This window comes from Triticum aestivum, chromosome 2B, assembly GCF_018294505.1.
Source record: "Triticum aestivum cultivar Chinese Spring chromosome 2B, IWGSC CS RefSeq v2.1, whole genome shotgun sequence".
NCBI classification, from domain to species: domain Eukaryota; kingdom Viridiplantae; phylum Streptophyta; class Magnoliopsida; order Poales; family Poaceae; genus Triticum; species Triticum aestivum.
Genome location: NC_057798.1, coordinates 604,684,783 through 604,698,795, shown reverse-complemented (window position 1 = coordinate 604,698,795; position 14,013 = coordinate 604,684,783). Strand labels below are relative to the sequence as shown.

General features: G+C 44.9%; 1 protein-coding gene across 17 annotated transcripts; it reads left to right on the top strand.

The window, feature by feature from the left end:
• Positions 1-803: 803 nt before the first annotated feature.
• LOC123046260 (uncharacterized) lies at positions 804-12,566 on the top strand. 17 transcript variants are annotated; one of them, XR_006422058.1, is made up of 11 exons: positions 804-1,883; positions 1,985-2,222; positions 2,880-3,092; positions 3,615-3,651; positions 4,133-4,222; positions 4,897-6,829; positions 9,992-10,084; positions 10,152-10,628; positions 11,002-11,174; positions 11,840-11,919; positions 12,136-12,566. XR_006422058.1 is itself a non-coding variant. In XM_044469567.1 (3 exons), exons 1-3 carry the CDS (start codon positions 10,024-10,026, stop codon positions 12,256-12,258), a joined length of 357 nt encoding a protein of 118 aa, XP_044325502.1. In that variant the 5' UTR covers positions 9,860-10,023; the 3' UTR covers positions 12,259-12,566. The 17 variants fall into 17 exon arrangements, 2 of the variants coding, with proteins under 2 accessions (XP_044325500.1, XP_044325502.1); XR_006422059.1 differs by having other exon boundaries at positions 2,880-3,651; positions 4,897-6,328; positions 6,653-6,829; XR_006422050.1 differs by having other exon boundaries at positions 2,880-3,651; positions 4,897-6,560; positions 6,653-6,829.
• The last annotated feature ends 1,447 nt before the right edge of the window (positions 12,567-14,013 follow it).

Here is a 14,013-nt window from a genome sequence, read left to right as displayed (position 1 = left end):
TTTAAAATTTTGGGCATCTCTTAAATGCATGAACATTTGTTTTGTTCAGACGAACATTTTTTAAATGCATGAATAGTTTTCGAATTCATGAACATTTGTTTTGTTCAGATGAACAATTTTTTAAAAGCATGCATAGTTTTTGAATTCATGAACAGTTTTTGAGTTACAAAACCTTTTTTGTATCAATGAACTTTTTTTATAAATGGGGAAGAAATTTTGGAAAATTGTGTTTTTTTTATAATTTGCGAACAGTTTTCTAAATCACCAAAAAATAAAAACTGCGGAAAATTTATGATTTCTCGCACATTTTTTGAATTTATAAACATTCTATGATTTCTTGAATATTTTTCTCAAAATTCACAACCTTTTGTAATTGAAAATCTCAAATTAATTTAAAGAAGGAAAAAAACAGAAATATGAAAAGAAAAGAAAAAACGAAATTAAAAAAAAGGGGCGTCACGCCCCACGGGCCGGCCCATGAACGCGTATGTGGGAGGGACGAGGTGCGTGTGAAAAAGGTAGAGGAAAATAGGACAACCTGGGAATCGAACCCGGGTCTGCGCGGTGGAACAGTGAGTCTAATATGTGGGCTATTGTATTTATAAACGACCGTGCGCGACGATGACTTTGAAAAAAAAACGAATCGTTTTCTTGACTTACGAGTGACATGGCGGGTAATTTATAGCAACTTTGAGGGTATTTGTTTTGACGGACGACAGAAACCCAATTCTCTTTATTATTATTAGGGGTAAAGATCTTTACGTGTGTGTGTGTATATATATATATATATATATATCTTTATCTACTAATAAACCAGCTATCGCTTCTGGTCGTCCGTTGTGGTTGTTTTGCAAAAAAGCCCCTCGATTTACAGGAAATCAACCCGCGGTCCCTGTTTTAGTGGCACCCAGAAAAAACGTTTCACTTTTACAAACAAAACCCTATAGGCATTTCAATTCAGTCCGCAATCCTTTCCTTCCTCTTATCCACTCTGCGCCGGCGGCTACGCCCATTCCGTCGTGCGCCGGCGGCCGCCGTGCGCCGGCGGCCGCCGTGCCTGGCACCGGAGGATGGAGTGCGCTCGCCGGGAGGATGGACGGCGCGGAGAGGCGCGCTCGAGCCTGAGCTCCTGTGCCCGCGCCTCGCGCCTCCTTGCACCGCTCCGGCGGCCTCACTCGCCACACGCCGTCGCCGGCGACCACAAGCAGCGACCGTCGCACCTCTCTGCGCGCCACCCCGAAGCCCCAGGCACGCCGCGCTGCCGTCCCCCGCAACCCCGGCCTCCTCCTCGACCTCGCCTCTCCGTGCGAACAAACGACGTCGCCGGCGGCGGCCTCGGCCACCATGCTTGAGCTGACGAGCGCCGACCGCACGGGGCTCATCTCCGAGGTGTTCGACGTGCTAGACGACATGAGCTGCAGTGTCGTCGATGCCAGGGCGTGGTCCGCATCGTGGCCGCCTCGCCTGCCTCGTCTACCTGCGGGACGAGGATGTTGCCGCAGCCGTTGTGGAGCACATCGAGGCCCGCCTCGCCTCCCTCCTCCGCGGAGACTCGGAAGCCAGCAGCGGCGCCGTGGCTGCCGTCCCCGCCGGCTCCATCCCGCACGCCAACCGGCGCCTCCACCATCTCATGTATGCCAGCGGCGACCAGGAGCACGCGTTCCCAACTCCCACGGTGCGTGCTCATGGATCTCGAGCCCGACACCATGGGCTCCGTGCACAAGGGGCCCTACGGCCAGATCTTCCGCCCCGACAACTTTGTCTTCGGCCAGTCCGGCGCCGGCAACAACTAGGCCAAGGGCCACTACACCAAGGGCGGGGAGCTCATCGACTCCGTCCTCGACGTCGTCCGCGAGGAGGCCGAGAATTGCGCTGCCTCCAAGGTACTTTCCCCTTTCTTGAGGAGTCGCTCCAGTTACTTCGTTCCGCAGATTCTGGCCAGCGATTCTGACTTTTGTTCATGTGCTTGTCCTGAGGCTTCCAGGTGTGCCACTCCCTCGGCGGGGGCACCGGTTCCAAGATCAGGGAGTAGTACCCGGGCCAGATGATGCTCACCTTCTCCGTGTTCCCATCTCCAAAGGTCTCTGACACAGTGGTCGAGCCCTACAACGTCACTCTCTCGGTTCACTGGCTGGTGGAGAACGCCGACGAGTGCATGGTGCTGGACAACAAGGCGCTCTACGACATTTGCTTCCGCACCCTCAAGCTGACCACACCTAGCTGTAAGCAAATCTGTGACATCAAGCTATATTACCTGCCTGTACTTTTTTACCTGCCTGTACTTTTTTACTAATGTGAATGCTAAATGAATAAAAGAGATAGAGGATTAATACACTGACTCTGGCTTGGCAACTTTATATTGGTTTCTTGACCGAGATTCTGGTACAGATGGAACCATGATTTGTGATAGTCTAGCGATTAGTAGAAAGCGAACTGTAAAATCATGTGCTTTGCAACTCTTGTCATAATCATATACATAGGATTAGTTCAGTTTAAAGCAGGGATTCAGATTGCTCTACTGTGGCACACATTGTCAATTAGTTAAGTGAGATCAAAATAGAAGTGCAGATTTGGTGGCAAAACATTCTATAGGTGAGCAGTTAACCGGTTTGTTGTTACAAGGTGCTCTGGTTTTTTTAGCACACCAATTGGCTGCACATTGTACTTCTAATAGTGATTTTTTATTAATGTGAGATCTAAGCTCAATAGTTCGCACAACTTGGGAGGCAATCCTGAAAAGGAGGAGAGCACTTGAAATAGGCTTAGTGAAGAGAATTTGAGATAGCACAACCAAACATATTTGGGTTGACCACTGAATACCTAATGTCCCAGGGAATTTCAAGGGTGAGGAAGCTGAGTGAACTATTTTCTGCTGACAGTAGGTGGTGGAATGAGGACACTCTCCAAGAGAACTTCTTAACACCAGACATCTGGGTGATAAAGAAGACCCCTCTTGGAAAATTGGACCAGGATATGTGGGTGTGATCCAGAATTTTATGCCTGTCAGGGCTAACTTGCACCTCCATCCCTACGCCCCTTTGATTACATTTGCAATTCAATATGCAAATAAGCTGGATGCTTGGATGCCCGTGGTGAGTGAAGTATGGCTTTAGTCTATCGGTTAAGCTGACTAACTGTTTCAAAATCTTGAACTAATGTTTTTTGTGACACCTGAACTGAAGTTGGTCATGCTAACAAAACCTTCAACTTATTAGAACAGAAATTGTAACAACAGTTTAGCTTATTGTTCTGTGAAGTAACTACTGTTGTACCAGGAAATTTTGTGCACGTGCATTCAATTACAGGTTATCCGAGCCTGCTTGCACTTGCAACTGATCAATGCCGATCCAGTTGTTCTCAGGATAGATAAAAATCAGTTCTTGTTCATTATAGAGGGCATCCAACATAAATAAGATTTTTAAATCTGACAAAACATTTTTATTGTACAATTCAGTCTGAAAGATAAGAGCAAACTTATCTGCCACTATAGAGGGAATCAAACGTAAAATAGGTGACATGCAGATATTGACATACGATTACATTTTTATGGCATTACTAATCCAGTTATGGTTCCATTGTTGTCGCACACCGAACGTTCAATGAATTTCTTGAAGAAAATGTGTGGAGTCTTTTGTTGTCTGCTTCAACCAGGTAAAATCCTATTGGTTATTCTAATCATACAATCTTCCGATCCAATTTTGTGAGCTTAGTACAGTAGGATTTTTATTTTTGTAAGGCTTCCCAGTAGATATATTGGAGCTGCCCCTTCCTCTTCTACTGTTCTATCTCTACTTCTTTCCCTTCTACTTGATAGTCAAAAATTTAGTACATCTCCATGCTCATGGTTCTTCAGCATATATAGTCTGCTATGTAATTCTCTGTACAACCCATTTAACTCTGCAACAGCCACTAAAATATATCTGTAGGCTTGCATAGGAATAATTCATTTTTTTATTGTTGTTTGGTTATTGTGGTTCACAGCCAATTTCTTTAGGCTTTAAGCATATGGTAGGATTACACTAACAATCCGAGTAAATAGTATTTGGTCCTTTTGATTATGTTTCATGGCAATAAGTATGTTTCCTTGTGGTGCAATTTGTTTCCTGCAATTGATAACTCAACTTTTTTGCAGGGAGGTAACTACATTTCTTCCGTTGCTGAAAAAGCTGAGGTGAATTCTATGACAGTGAGGGTTGATGATAGGAGCACAAGTAATTCTGATGTAAGTGTGACAACCTTGTGTACTATTCTATCCTGGTCTTGCTTCTATTGTTGCACAACTTCTCTGATCTCCCAGTAGATTTGTTCAGTCGGTGTGGTCGTTAGGCTTAGTTTAGACATATTTCTATTTTGAATCTGTGCTTATACTGTTTGTCATCTGAAACCTACACTCAGTATACATTATGTCCAGGAAATAATCATCACGTACGGACATCACTCTATACTCCTTCCGTTACATAATACTTGTCGTGGTTTTAGTTCAACATTGCATAACCTTCTGGTTTTCCTGAGGTACTGCTCAGTAACTTTTTTTACCTCATGCATACAAAGATAGAACAAGAGTCACTGGATTAAGAATTCGAACTTTCAGAAGTTCAAAAAACAAATCTGCATAGTCTGTGGATGGGGATGGAAGGAAAGAATTGTGATTCTAATGTGCCATTGACAGTGGCGGGCATTAATTGGGGAGGCGGAGATAGCAGCTTGACATGCATGATGTTTGATTAGAATCGTGTTTACTTGGTGATGCTTTTAGTTTGCTAGAACTTTTTAGCCTGAAAGAATGCAAAATGCATATACACTGGGATTAGGAATCCATTAAGTTATCTTAGTTTCTCTTTCTGGTTTGAGTTTAGTATTATTTTTTCTTCTTCATGCATTTAATTTGCTGTGCAGGTGTCTTAGATAAGATGCTATAAGGATTACATAACTTTCTTTACCAATCACAGTACCGACGGTGGCAGGCCATGCTTTCTATCTGCAGTTCTCCAACTAAAAGTCTAACTGCAGGAGTATGTAGAATCTTCTTTACTTAACTAGCTTATACTCACGGACATATCGTGAAGCACAAGCAGCCTTGCAACCACAAACCTTGCAGACTTCTCTTTTCATATCCAAACTTTGCAAACATTTCATTCATGTTTTTAAACTTATTCTACGTTTGTTTTAGTGCACCAAGAAAAAATAAATTTGTGACCATTTGTGCTTATCTACTACTGCTTTGAGTTTTTTTTCTTCTTTAAAGGTTTGATAGTATATGTGTAGATTTTTAACTATTTTTGTTACTATTACAAATTTAGTTACATTTCTCAAAATAAAAGAAAATACTAAATTTGTATGAACATATAGATCTTATGAAATTTGATTTCATGGTAATTTAGTTACATAAATTATTAAACTCTCAAAGAGTATGTATATGCAACAATCACAATGTATGTTTCTCTCGAAAAGCGATAATTCAACCAGTGGCAACACAAAGGCATGTTCACCTTATAGAGAATGAGGATAACATTGTTTCCGACGTTTGTCAGAATTGGATATAAGAAGTGGCACGTGGAGCAGGATTTGCGTTTTTTTTCGCCCGGTGCAACGCACGGGCATTTGTACTAGTAGTATATATATATATTATATATATATATATATATATAATATATATATTTGTTTTGCAAAAAAGCCCCTTCGGTTACAGGAAATCAACCCGCAGTCCCTGTTTTAGTAGGTATCTGGGAAAACGATTCATTTTTACAAATAAACCCTTACACGTTTTTGTATTCAACCCGCGCTCCTTTATTTATTTAGAAGAAAAAGGCTTCCTCTTATCTGGCGAGCGAGGTCGAGGCTGGCCGCGATGCAGACGACGCCGGGCGCGGAGGCGGCTATCTCCGGCCAGATCCGGTCGAGGAGGCGCGGCAGGGGCCGGATCCTGTTCCGGCGACGGCGGGATGCGATCTACGAGGCGCATGAGGAGGTCCAATGGTGGGGCTTCAATTCCAAGTTCATCGCGGCGGCGTTCCTCACCGGTACTGAGCGAGATGGCTAGCTCCGGCGAAGTCTCTCCATCGATACGGTGGCTCTGTACCTGTGAGAGACACATAGGTGAGGGGAGAGGCAGGGAGGAGAGGGTGAGGAGCGGCGGGGAAGTCTTGGTGGTGCCCGCCTCCTACAGCAGCCCTCGTGAGTGCGGCCAAAGAGAGAGAGATGAGAGAGAGCCAGGAGGAAGAAGGAAAGGAAGGAGACTTCAGGAAGGGGCGGCGGGATCCTGCGGTGCTGGGTTCGAGCTCCGTTGGTGGTGCTACTGCTGCTGTTGGACAATGGCCGATGGGACTTGGTAAGAGGAAAACATGTGCTGTGTTGGCACGTTTGATGCAAAGCAGCCACCGTAAGTCCTTCTCCCTTCTCTGATTAATATTGGGATTCCATTGCTATTTGATGGAGAGCAGCCACCAAAAATTCCTCTCTTGATGCAACGCTCCCTCCCTCCCTCCCTCCCTCTCGAATCTGATTCATCACAAGAATATCAACAGACAACATCCTACCTCCAGAATGTTTGGGGCCCCTAGGTATTTGACTGAATAGCACGGGCTCGCGTGTGTATGTCACCATGACAATACTACACTTCAAGATTTCATAAGTTTAATTATCTTTTGTGCAGATAAGGATGGCAGTAGAAGAGCTTGACGACAATGAATGACAACCATATGGATATTTTTTTAGTAGCCAATGAATATAGGCCAGTGAGCCATGGATTTTGGTTTGCTCTTTTTCTCCTTTATGTGATGAGGCAAGGAACATGCTAAAGGGGATATTGTCAATGCTGCATAATTATGTTGTATGATGTTTACATATTTTCGGACCTCATCTCAGTAAAATTCTGTATTTATTTTGTGGCCTAATGGTGTTTAGTTCATTTAACTTTTTCTGTTCATACTAGTAAGCTTGCACGTGCAACGCACGTCTCGACACCAGAGATGTTTGATATTCCTGCAAAATTAGATCTAACAAATTTGCACACTAATACTCAGACACCAGAGATGTTTGATATGGCTTGACATTTTATAATACAACTGGTGAGCGCAAGCGTACTTCCTCAGTGCCAAAGGTTATTACATATTCTAAATTAAAATGTACCAAGTACACGGCTCTAAAAAGTTCAGACAAGCCTGTGTTAAAAATGTGTTTTACAAAATAAAGCCCTTCCTTGCATTACAAGAAAACCCTATCATAAGGAGACAAGTAGTGCAGCCATTCAAGAGGGATAGATAAGTTTCAGTTACCTTGTTAATTGCTCGGCCTTCTCTGCCGAAATTGATCAGTATGCGCCCTCCACCCCCTTCACAAACACACAAAACATGGGCAAGAACAAGCAGATACAGATCCTCAAAGATTTTGAAATGGATCAAGGCCTTCTACTTGACTCCTAGTTCAGAGTGCTATGTCTCAAGAACAAGTAAGCATATGTACAATCTTTTTATGCATTCATCTATTTGGAAAGACAAAGCCAATAGTAAAAAGCTAGAGCATGGAATGGATCATGGGTTTTGCAAACTACGACTTCAGCAAATCTGCAATCAATAAATATCAGTGCACATAACTTTAATCCAGGGCAATTTAAATGCTGACTCTTAAATCCAGAACAATACGAAATAGATAAATTTGCCTAGGAGATGCATGTACTATCTTTTTTACTTGTACATGTGACTATGGAGCAATATCACAGAAAACATAAATACATATTATTAGGAGACCTGAGCAGAAACAAAGCTTAGCTGCAGAACTCACACATGCCTTATGAAAGGTCAATGGACTTCACAACTCTACGGTACTGACCATGGGTGAGCACCTCATGCTATAAGGGCACTCCGACAATCGGTCCAACAGTTAGTGTGCGGTGGGAGTAGTACTGGACACAGGTGAGCACCATGCCGTACAGGGCTTTGGCGAGGAGCCGACGAAGACAGAGATACCAGTGTCGTACAAGGCAGGAATGATGAAGACAGAGATGTCCTCAGGCTTCAAAGGAGCACCAAAAATAATAAGAAGAAAAAACAGTAAGAAAGTTCACCTAGAAACTGTAAAGCATCAGGACGCAACAACATTCAAAGATTTAGGTAACATTCAAAGCAACCTCTGTAGGCCGACACTATCGATCAATACATAAAACAACCAAAACTACCACAACATTATTTATGTATAATTATGTAGCTTAAGTTGTATAATGTTTTCATGACAAAAATACTTTGCACAACATGAAATCTGAAAATGCAGTATTTCTCATGAATGTTTGGCTATGTCCTATAGTGGTGATCAGAGATTTGTCTATTTCAGTAAGAGATCGATGGGGATCACTTGAAAAAAAAATCTAATCAGGTGGATGTGAAGCTCACCATCTGGAACCAATACGAACGCATACCTCGAGCTCCTGCCTCCCAACGCACCTGGGTGACAGTTCTATCAAATTGGATGGATTGGAGACTGGAGGACCATCAGCGTTGCTACAGGAGCGAACCCCCAAACGGCGGCTGCCCACACTGTGTATAGACGTGTCGCTCCCACCGGAGGCCTCTCTGCATCATGCTTGACACCTTCCTCGCGGCCGGCATGCCGAGGTGCTCAATGTGCTCTCCCGCGTCAACCGTGGCGGTGCTGTGCCTGCTCTTTCGTGGTGGTGAGGTTGGGTCCGGGTTATGGAGCACATAAATCGGTCCCCTCTTCCCCGACGTGGAGGTGCGCCCGGATCTGATGCTCCTCGTCCGCACGGCCGCCTCCTGCAGCAAGCTCCATTCGGCGCAGCACAGTATGTGCGAAGGAGCGGCGAACGGTCACGGCGACCCGCGCTCCAAAAGAGGCCGGTGGCGACCACGTACGTGGGGCATCAGCCGAGTGGAGGAGCGATGGCCTGAGTGCCGTGGGGAAGCGGCAGATCGGTGGAGCGGCGGGCGGCGACCCTCTGCCTCGCTTGGTAGGCTGAAGAAAATTGTTTTGGCTGTGTAACAGAGGAAGAAAAAGAACGGAGAAGTGCTTGGCTCGGCGGTGGATCTCGGCCTGGTCACCTACTGCTGGCTGGAGAGGACCTCACGCTGTCGAGCTCTTCGTGGGCTGGTGCTTCCGGTTCGCCATGGTCGGAGACCCTATATAAAAGCCTGCTAAGCGCGTAGGTGGGGCAAGTGGAGGCATACCTAGGTTGCCGCCGCGGCGGGCGAAGGAGCAGCCGGAGTGCTGTGCAGCAAGGTCGGCGAAGGAGGCGCGCCCGGCGAGGATCTGGTCGACGCGCGGCGACATGGGCGCACGTGTGGCGGAGAAGACCCGGCCCTCGGGCCCTCGCCGCTCCTCCTCGTGCTTGATCCGGATGTAGGACGCCCGCGCCATCTCCTTCCCCGCCGCCACAGACGCCATCTCTCCATTCATCCGCCGCTTTGCCGCTCCGGTTGCTTCGGGAGGTAGGTTCCTCGCGCCTGGGGTAGAGGCAGGGGGAGGTTACGGCATTGGCGGCAGCTGCTGGAGGCGTCTCCGCGCGCAGCAGGGCGGATCCTGTGGCTAATGGCGGCGCAAGGGTGCGGGAGGAACGGCGGGGCGGCGAACGGCGCGGGAGGAGGGGGCGAGGAGGGGGCGAGAGACGTGCGAGGAGAAGGGGGCGAGAGAGGTCGTGCGGGAAGGAGGGGAGAGGTCGTGCGGTCGTTTGCGGGCAGCATATTTTTTTCTTTCTGAATGGTTGGGCAGATTAGGGATCGATGGGTTTGGCTTAATGCGTGGTTGGTAGCGTTAAACACAGAATGATTAAGGGCCATTAGATCTTGATGATGGATGGGTGGGATTGTTTGGATCTGCCCCTCTCTTTCTTTTATAGTGGTAGTAGATACACGAATAGCAGGATTTCAGGCCAGTAGACTGTTATACCAGCAGTTTCATTTAACTTTTATTCATTAACAGTGAGAGTAAGATATCCTGACAATTTGTCCGCTGGAAAATCTTACGTACTATTTGTTTCATGTAGGTTCTGGAATTGCTTGAGGCTGTACAGTTTAGATGTCCAGACACTTCAATGAAATACTCTCAGTTGCTTTCAAATCTGAGAGTTGGATGGAAGGTGCGCATTTGAACGTGTGCAATTATTATTTTGATTTTTGGTCTCTCATCAGCTTGTTGATTCTTAGCTTGAAGAGATCCTATAGAATTCTGCAACATCTGAATTTGGTGGTGTATATTTTTTTCGGAGAGAGGTGATCGACTGATTGATCTGGATGCGTTCCATCAAAATCTTATCCAAGTTGCGTGGTCAGCCCTGTTCATATTGGGTTTTGAGATTATTATGTTCTTCAGATTGCTTATTTTGAAGTTCAGATGTCACAAAAACTGCACATGATTGAGCGAGTCTAAGAAAGAAGAGCTAAAAGAATCGTTCCATCATATGCTGAAATGGGCCCGGAGATATAACAAAAATCTTGAAATAGGAAGCCCAGCTTCACATGTTAACTAGCTGGTCTGAAATTCTTCAAATGAGTTGTGTGTGTGCATGACCACTTAATCTTTTCAGTTGGAAATTGGATATAGTAACCCGCTTGTTGTTAATTTCAGCTAGCTGTATCAAGAAGGATGTCATTGCTTGAGGATCGTTCACAGTTATTGTTTGAGTGAGTTTAGCCTCCCTTCTCGTAGAATGTACTCCGGTTATTTAGAAGAGACTGTCACATGTGAGGATGAAAGCGTGGATCAACTCCTGTAGTAGATATCTTTCATTTGCAGCCAAGTTTAGTTATGGTTATAGGATGGAAACTTTTATTATTTTGCCATCTTCTTTCCTTTGTGAAACTAGCTGCAACATTTAGGAGTTTAAATTGATGCAAGGAAGTAATTAACACAAACTGCATTCTTCTTATTTATTATTCCCTCGGAACAGATTTTGTAATTCATGATCAGGTCGTTTTTTTACACATACTCTTGGGATTTCTATGTATCTTATCTTAGTTTTGGGGATTTTAACATAAGCATGGTATGATGCTCCAGAGTCGACGACAAGTGCTATCATCATGAGGCCAGACAAGTCGTTGTGCCAATCCAATGAGTTTCCAACAACGGAAAGTCATCCGAAGAATCATGTCCCGGTGAGTAGTCCAGCTCCAGCAACAAGACCACATCTGGTTTTCACCAAGAAGCTGGACCAGAGGCATTGTACTCAGGTAAGCTCATGAAAATTCTTGCAATCCAGACATGGGAGAGTCAAATTTATACAGATAGCTAACATCATCTTACTGTGGTTTATATGGTCCATGTAAATCTGGCACCGCACGGCTACACTTCCAACAATTTTACTTGCTAACAAAAATCAAGTAAAACTAAAAGAATAGTTCTTTCTCTTGCTGAAATAGGTTTGGATGCACTGTGGTACATATATGTCAAGTTTAGCCGTATGCAATAATGCAATGCTTATGGTTGATAGTGCTACAGATTTGCTTAGTGGGCAGGAATAACTGGTCAGGCTTTCGTAACTTCTATTTCTATTATTGCAGCATAATTGTTTTTTACATGGAGCTGGTTGTTATTTCTTCTTTTTCGTTAGGAGTACTATTTTTCTTCTTTTTGGTCAGGAGTACTATTTCTTCTTTTTCTTCAGTAGTTAAGGGCGTATTTCAGAGGGGAGCATACGTATTACCGTGATTCCCTTGAGTTTCGTGTGCTGCATTACCGTTATAAGTTACCAGCAGCAAAGAAAGAGAGTCACGTACTAATACATGATAAGGTAGTCTGCTCTTGCAGTTGCAGATCATCTGGTTGATCATTTTCCCATACAAGTGTTACTAAACTCTACTAAGTTCTATAATGACACAAGATTAACTTGTTACAGGACAAGTGTACTGAGGAATAAGTATGCAGAGAAGCTTTGATTCATCATCATCTACATATACTTAGAATATAACTCACAAGGTATGAACATAGTTACTGTTTTGTCGTGTCAATGTATCCGTGTTGGCTGACAAGCTATCTTGGTAACATTATTATGTATCATGGATGGAATAAGAAGACGAAATACATATTCTGAGTGCATGCATCATATGAGTGGGTGGAAGCTAATGTATTCCAGTTTTTATGAAAACGACAAGTTTTATTAAAACTTAAGGAATTTTCTGCATGCATTTTCAGAAAAGCAAAAGCAAAATGATTGAAAATCTATTCTATGCAAAACAACTCTTCCATCAGATGAAGAATGACATGTTGGCTTCTTCGCGTCCGAACTTGAAGGGGTTATGTATTGCTATACAGTGAACGGAACTACCAGTTTGCATTAAGATGGACTCATTTTCAGCGGTGAATATTCTGAATGGGAGGGACATGGACAGGTCTGTGTATGCTTCTTTGGTGGCGGAGATCAAGCATTTGAAGTCTCTTCGTATGGCCCGTATTACTTATATCAGCTGTTCTCAAAATGTAGTTAGTGATATTTTAGCAAGTTTTGCAAAAACTGAAAGGAGAACTATAGTCTGGCTCGGCTCCGCCCCCTCGAGGTCGATGATTTGTGTAAGGACGAGTGTAAGGTTGCTGCTTGAGTAATACAAGTTTATACTTTTTTTGCAGGTGAATACAAATTTATACCCGCAAAAAAAACATACTACAAAAAGGACTAATCAGTTTAACTTTATTATTGATATTTATTAAAATTGGATATAAAAAATGGTGCATAATGGCACATGAAGCATGTTGTGTTTTTTCGCCCGGTGCAACACACGGGCACTTTATTAAGCTAAATTAGAAAGTTCATCAGAAACAATACTGAGAATACAATCTGGGGGAGACATCTCCCACGAAACCGAAACGCTGTTACAAGAACCAAAACGGGCAATCTCATGAGCCGCTTTATTCGCCTCCCTTCTCACCCATGTAGCTCTGAACTCCCCCAAGTTTGTGGCCATCATTTTGATTTCTTCCACCAAGATACCCACCGACGACAGATTTCGATCTTGCTCATTTAGCATCCTGGCCACGTTAAGGCAGTCGGTCTCCAGATGGAGTTTGGGCACACCTCTTTGCAAAGCTAGATTGACCGCCCTCCTGCATGCCAGCAGCTCCACGACTTTCGCCAATGTGATATCCAGAAGAAAGACAGCATCCGCACCTCTGAAGGCTCCTTCTTCATCTCTGAACACAACACCACCACCTCCACCTTGCCTCGACCAAGACATAGCTCCATAGACGTTGGCCTTAAGCCAGCCCGACGCCGGTGGTTCCCATCTTGCGCGTTGGGTAGGTGGTGTCGAGGTCTCCGTCTGGCCCCGGACTTTCTTCCATTCTTCCATGAGCGTTGCTACTCTCCTCGCCACCATGTTGGCCTCCTCAATTCGTTTTCCATCACGGGTGTCATTTCTTGCCAGCCATATCGCATATAAGCCCTAGGCCATCGCTGACTTGTCGTCCTCTGAAGCATCCGACATCCACTGCAGCATCCATGATGCAACCGAACTCTGGGTGCACATAGATCGAGGTGGGATCGCCACCCTCGCACCCAATACCGAGTTCAGCTCCTTCCAGAAAAGCATGGAATGATAGCAGCCCCAAAATCTGTGATACAATGTTTCCTCACGACCACAAGCCGGGCAAAAGACGTCGGGCTTGATCCTTCTACGAAGAAGTTCTGAGCCTACCGCCAAGCCGTTCTTGATTAGCCGCCGCACATGGATCAACACTTTCCCCGACGCGTTGGTGCCCCACAGCGCCAGCCAACTCCGGTGGTTCACCGCCGTTGAGGACGAGCCCGGCTGTCCAGTTCTCGCCTTCTTCTTCTCCATGCATAGGTGGTAAGCTGACTTCACCGAAATTTTTCCATTGTTCGTAAAATTCCAAGCTAAGATGTCCTCTGTACCCGGTCCGCCGACACAAATCTGTAAGATATCTTGTACGTCGCCATCGGTGAACATTGCTTCTAGCTTGTGTCGATCCCAACCTGTAGCCTCATCATTTAGTAGATCGCTCACCCTCGTAATCCCCGGCATATACACCTGGCCAAGTGGCCGTAGGCTACCTTTG

Coding starts and splice junctions, on each gene's coding strand:
- LOC123046260 (XM_044469565.1), top strand. CDS start 1,430: ATGCCAGGGCGTGGTCCGCATCGTGGCCGCCTCGCCTGCCTCGTCTAC. Junction 1,884..1,984: donor AGAATTGCGCTGCCTCCAAG/GTACTTTCCCCT, acceptor TGAGGCTTCCAG/GTGTGCCACTCCCTCGGCGG.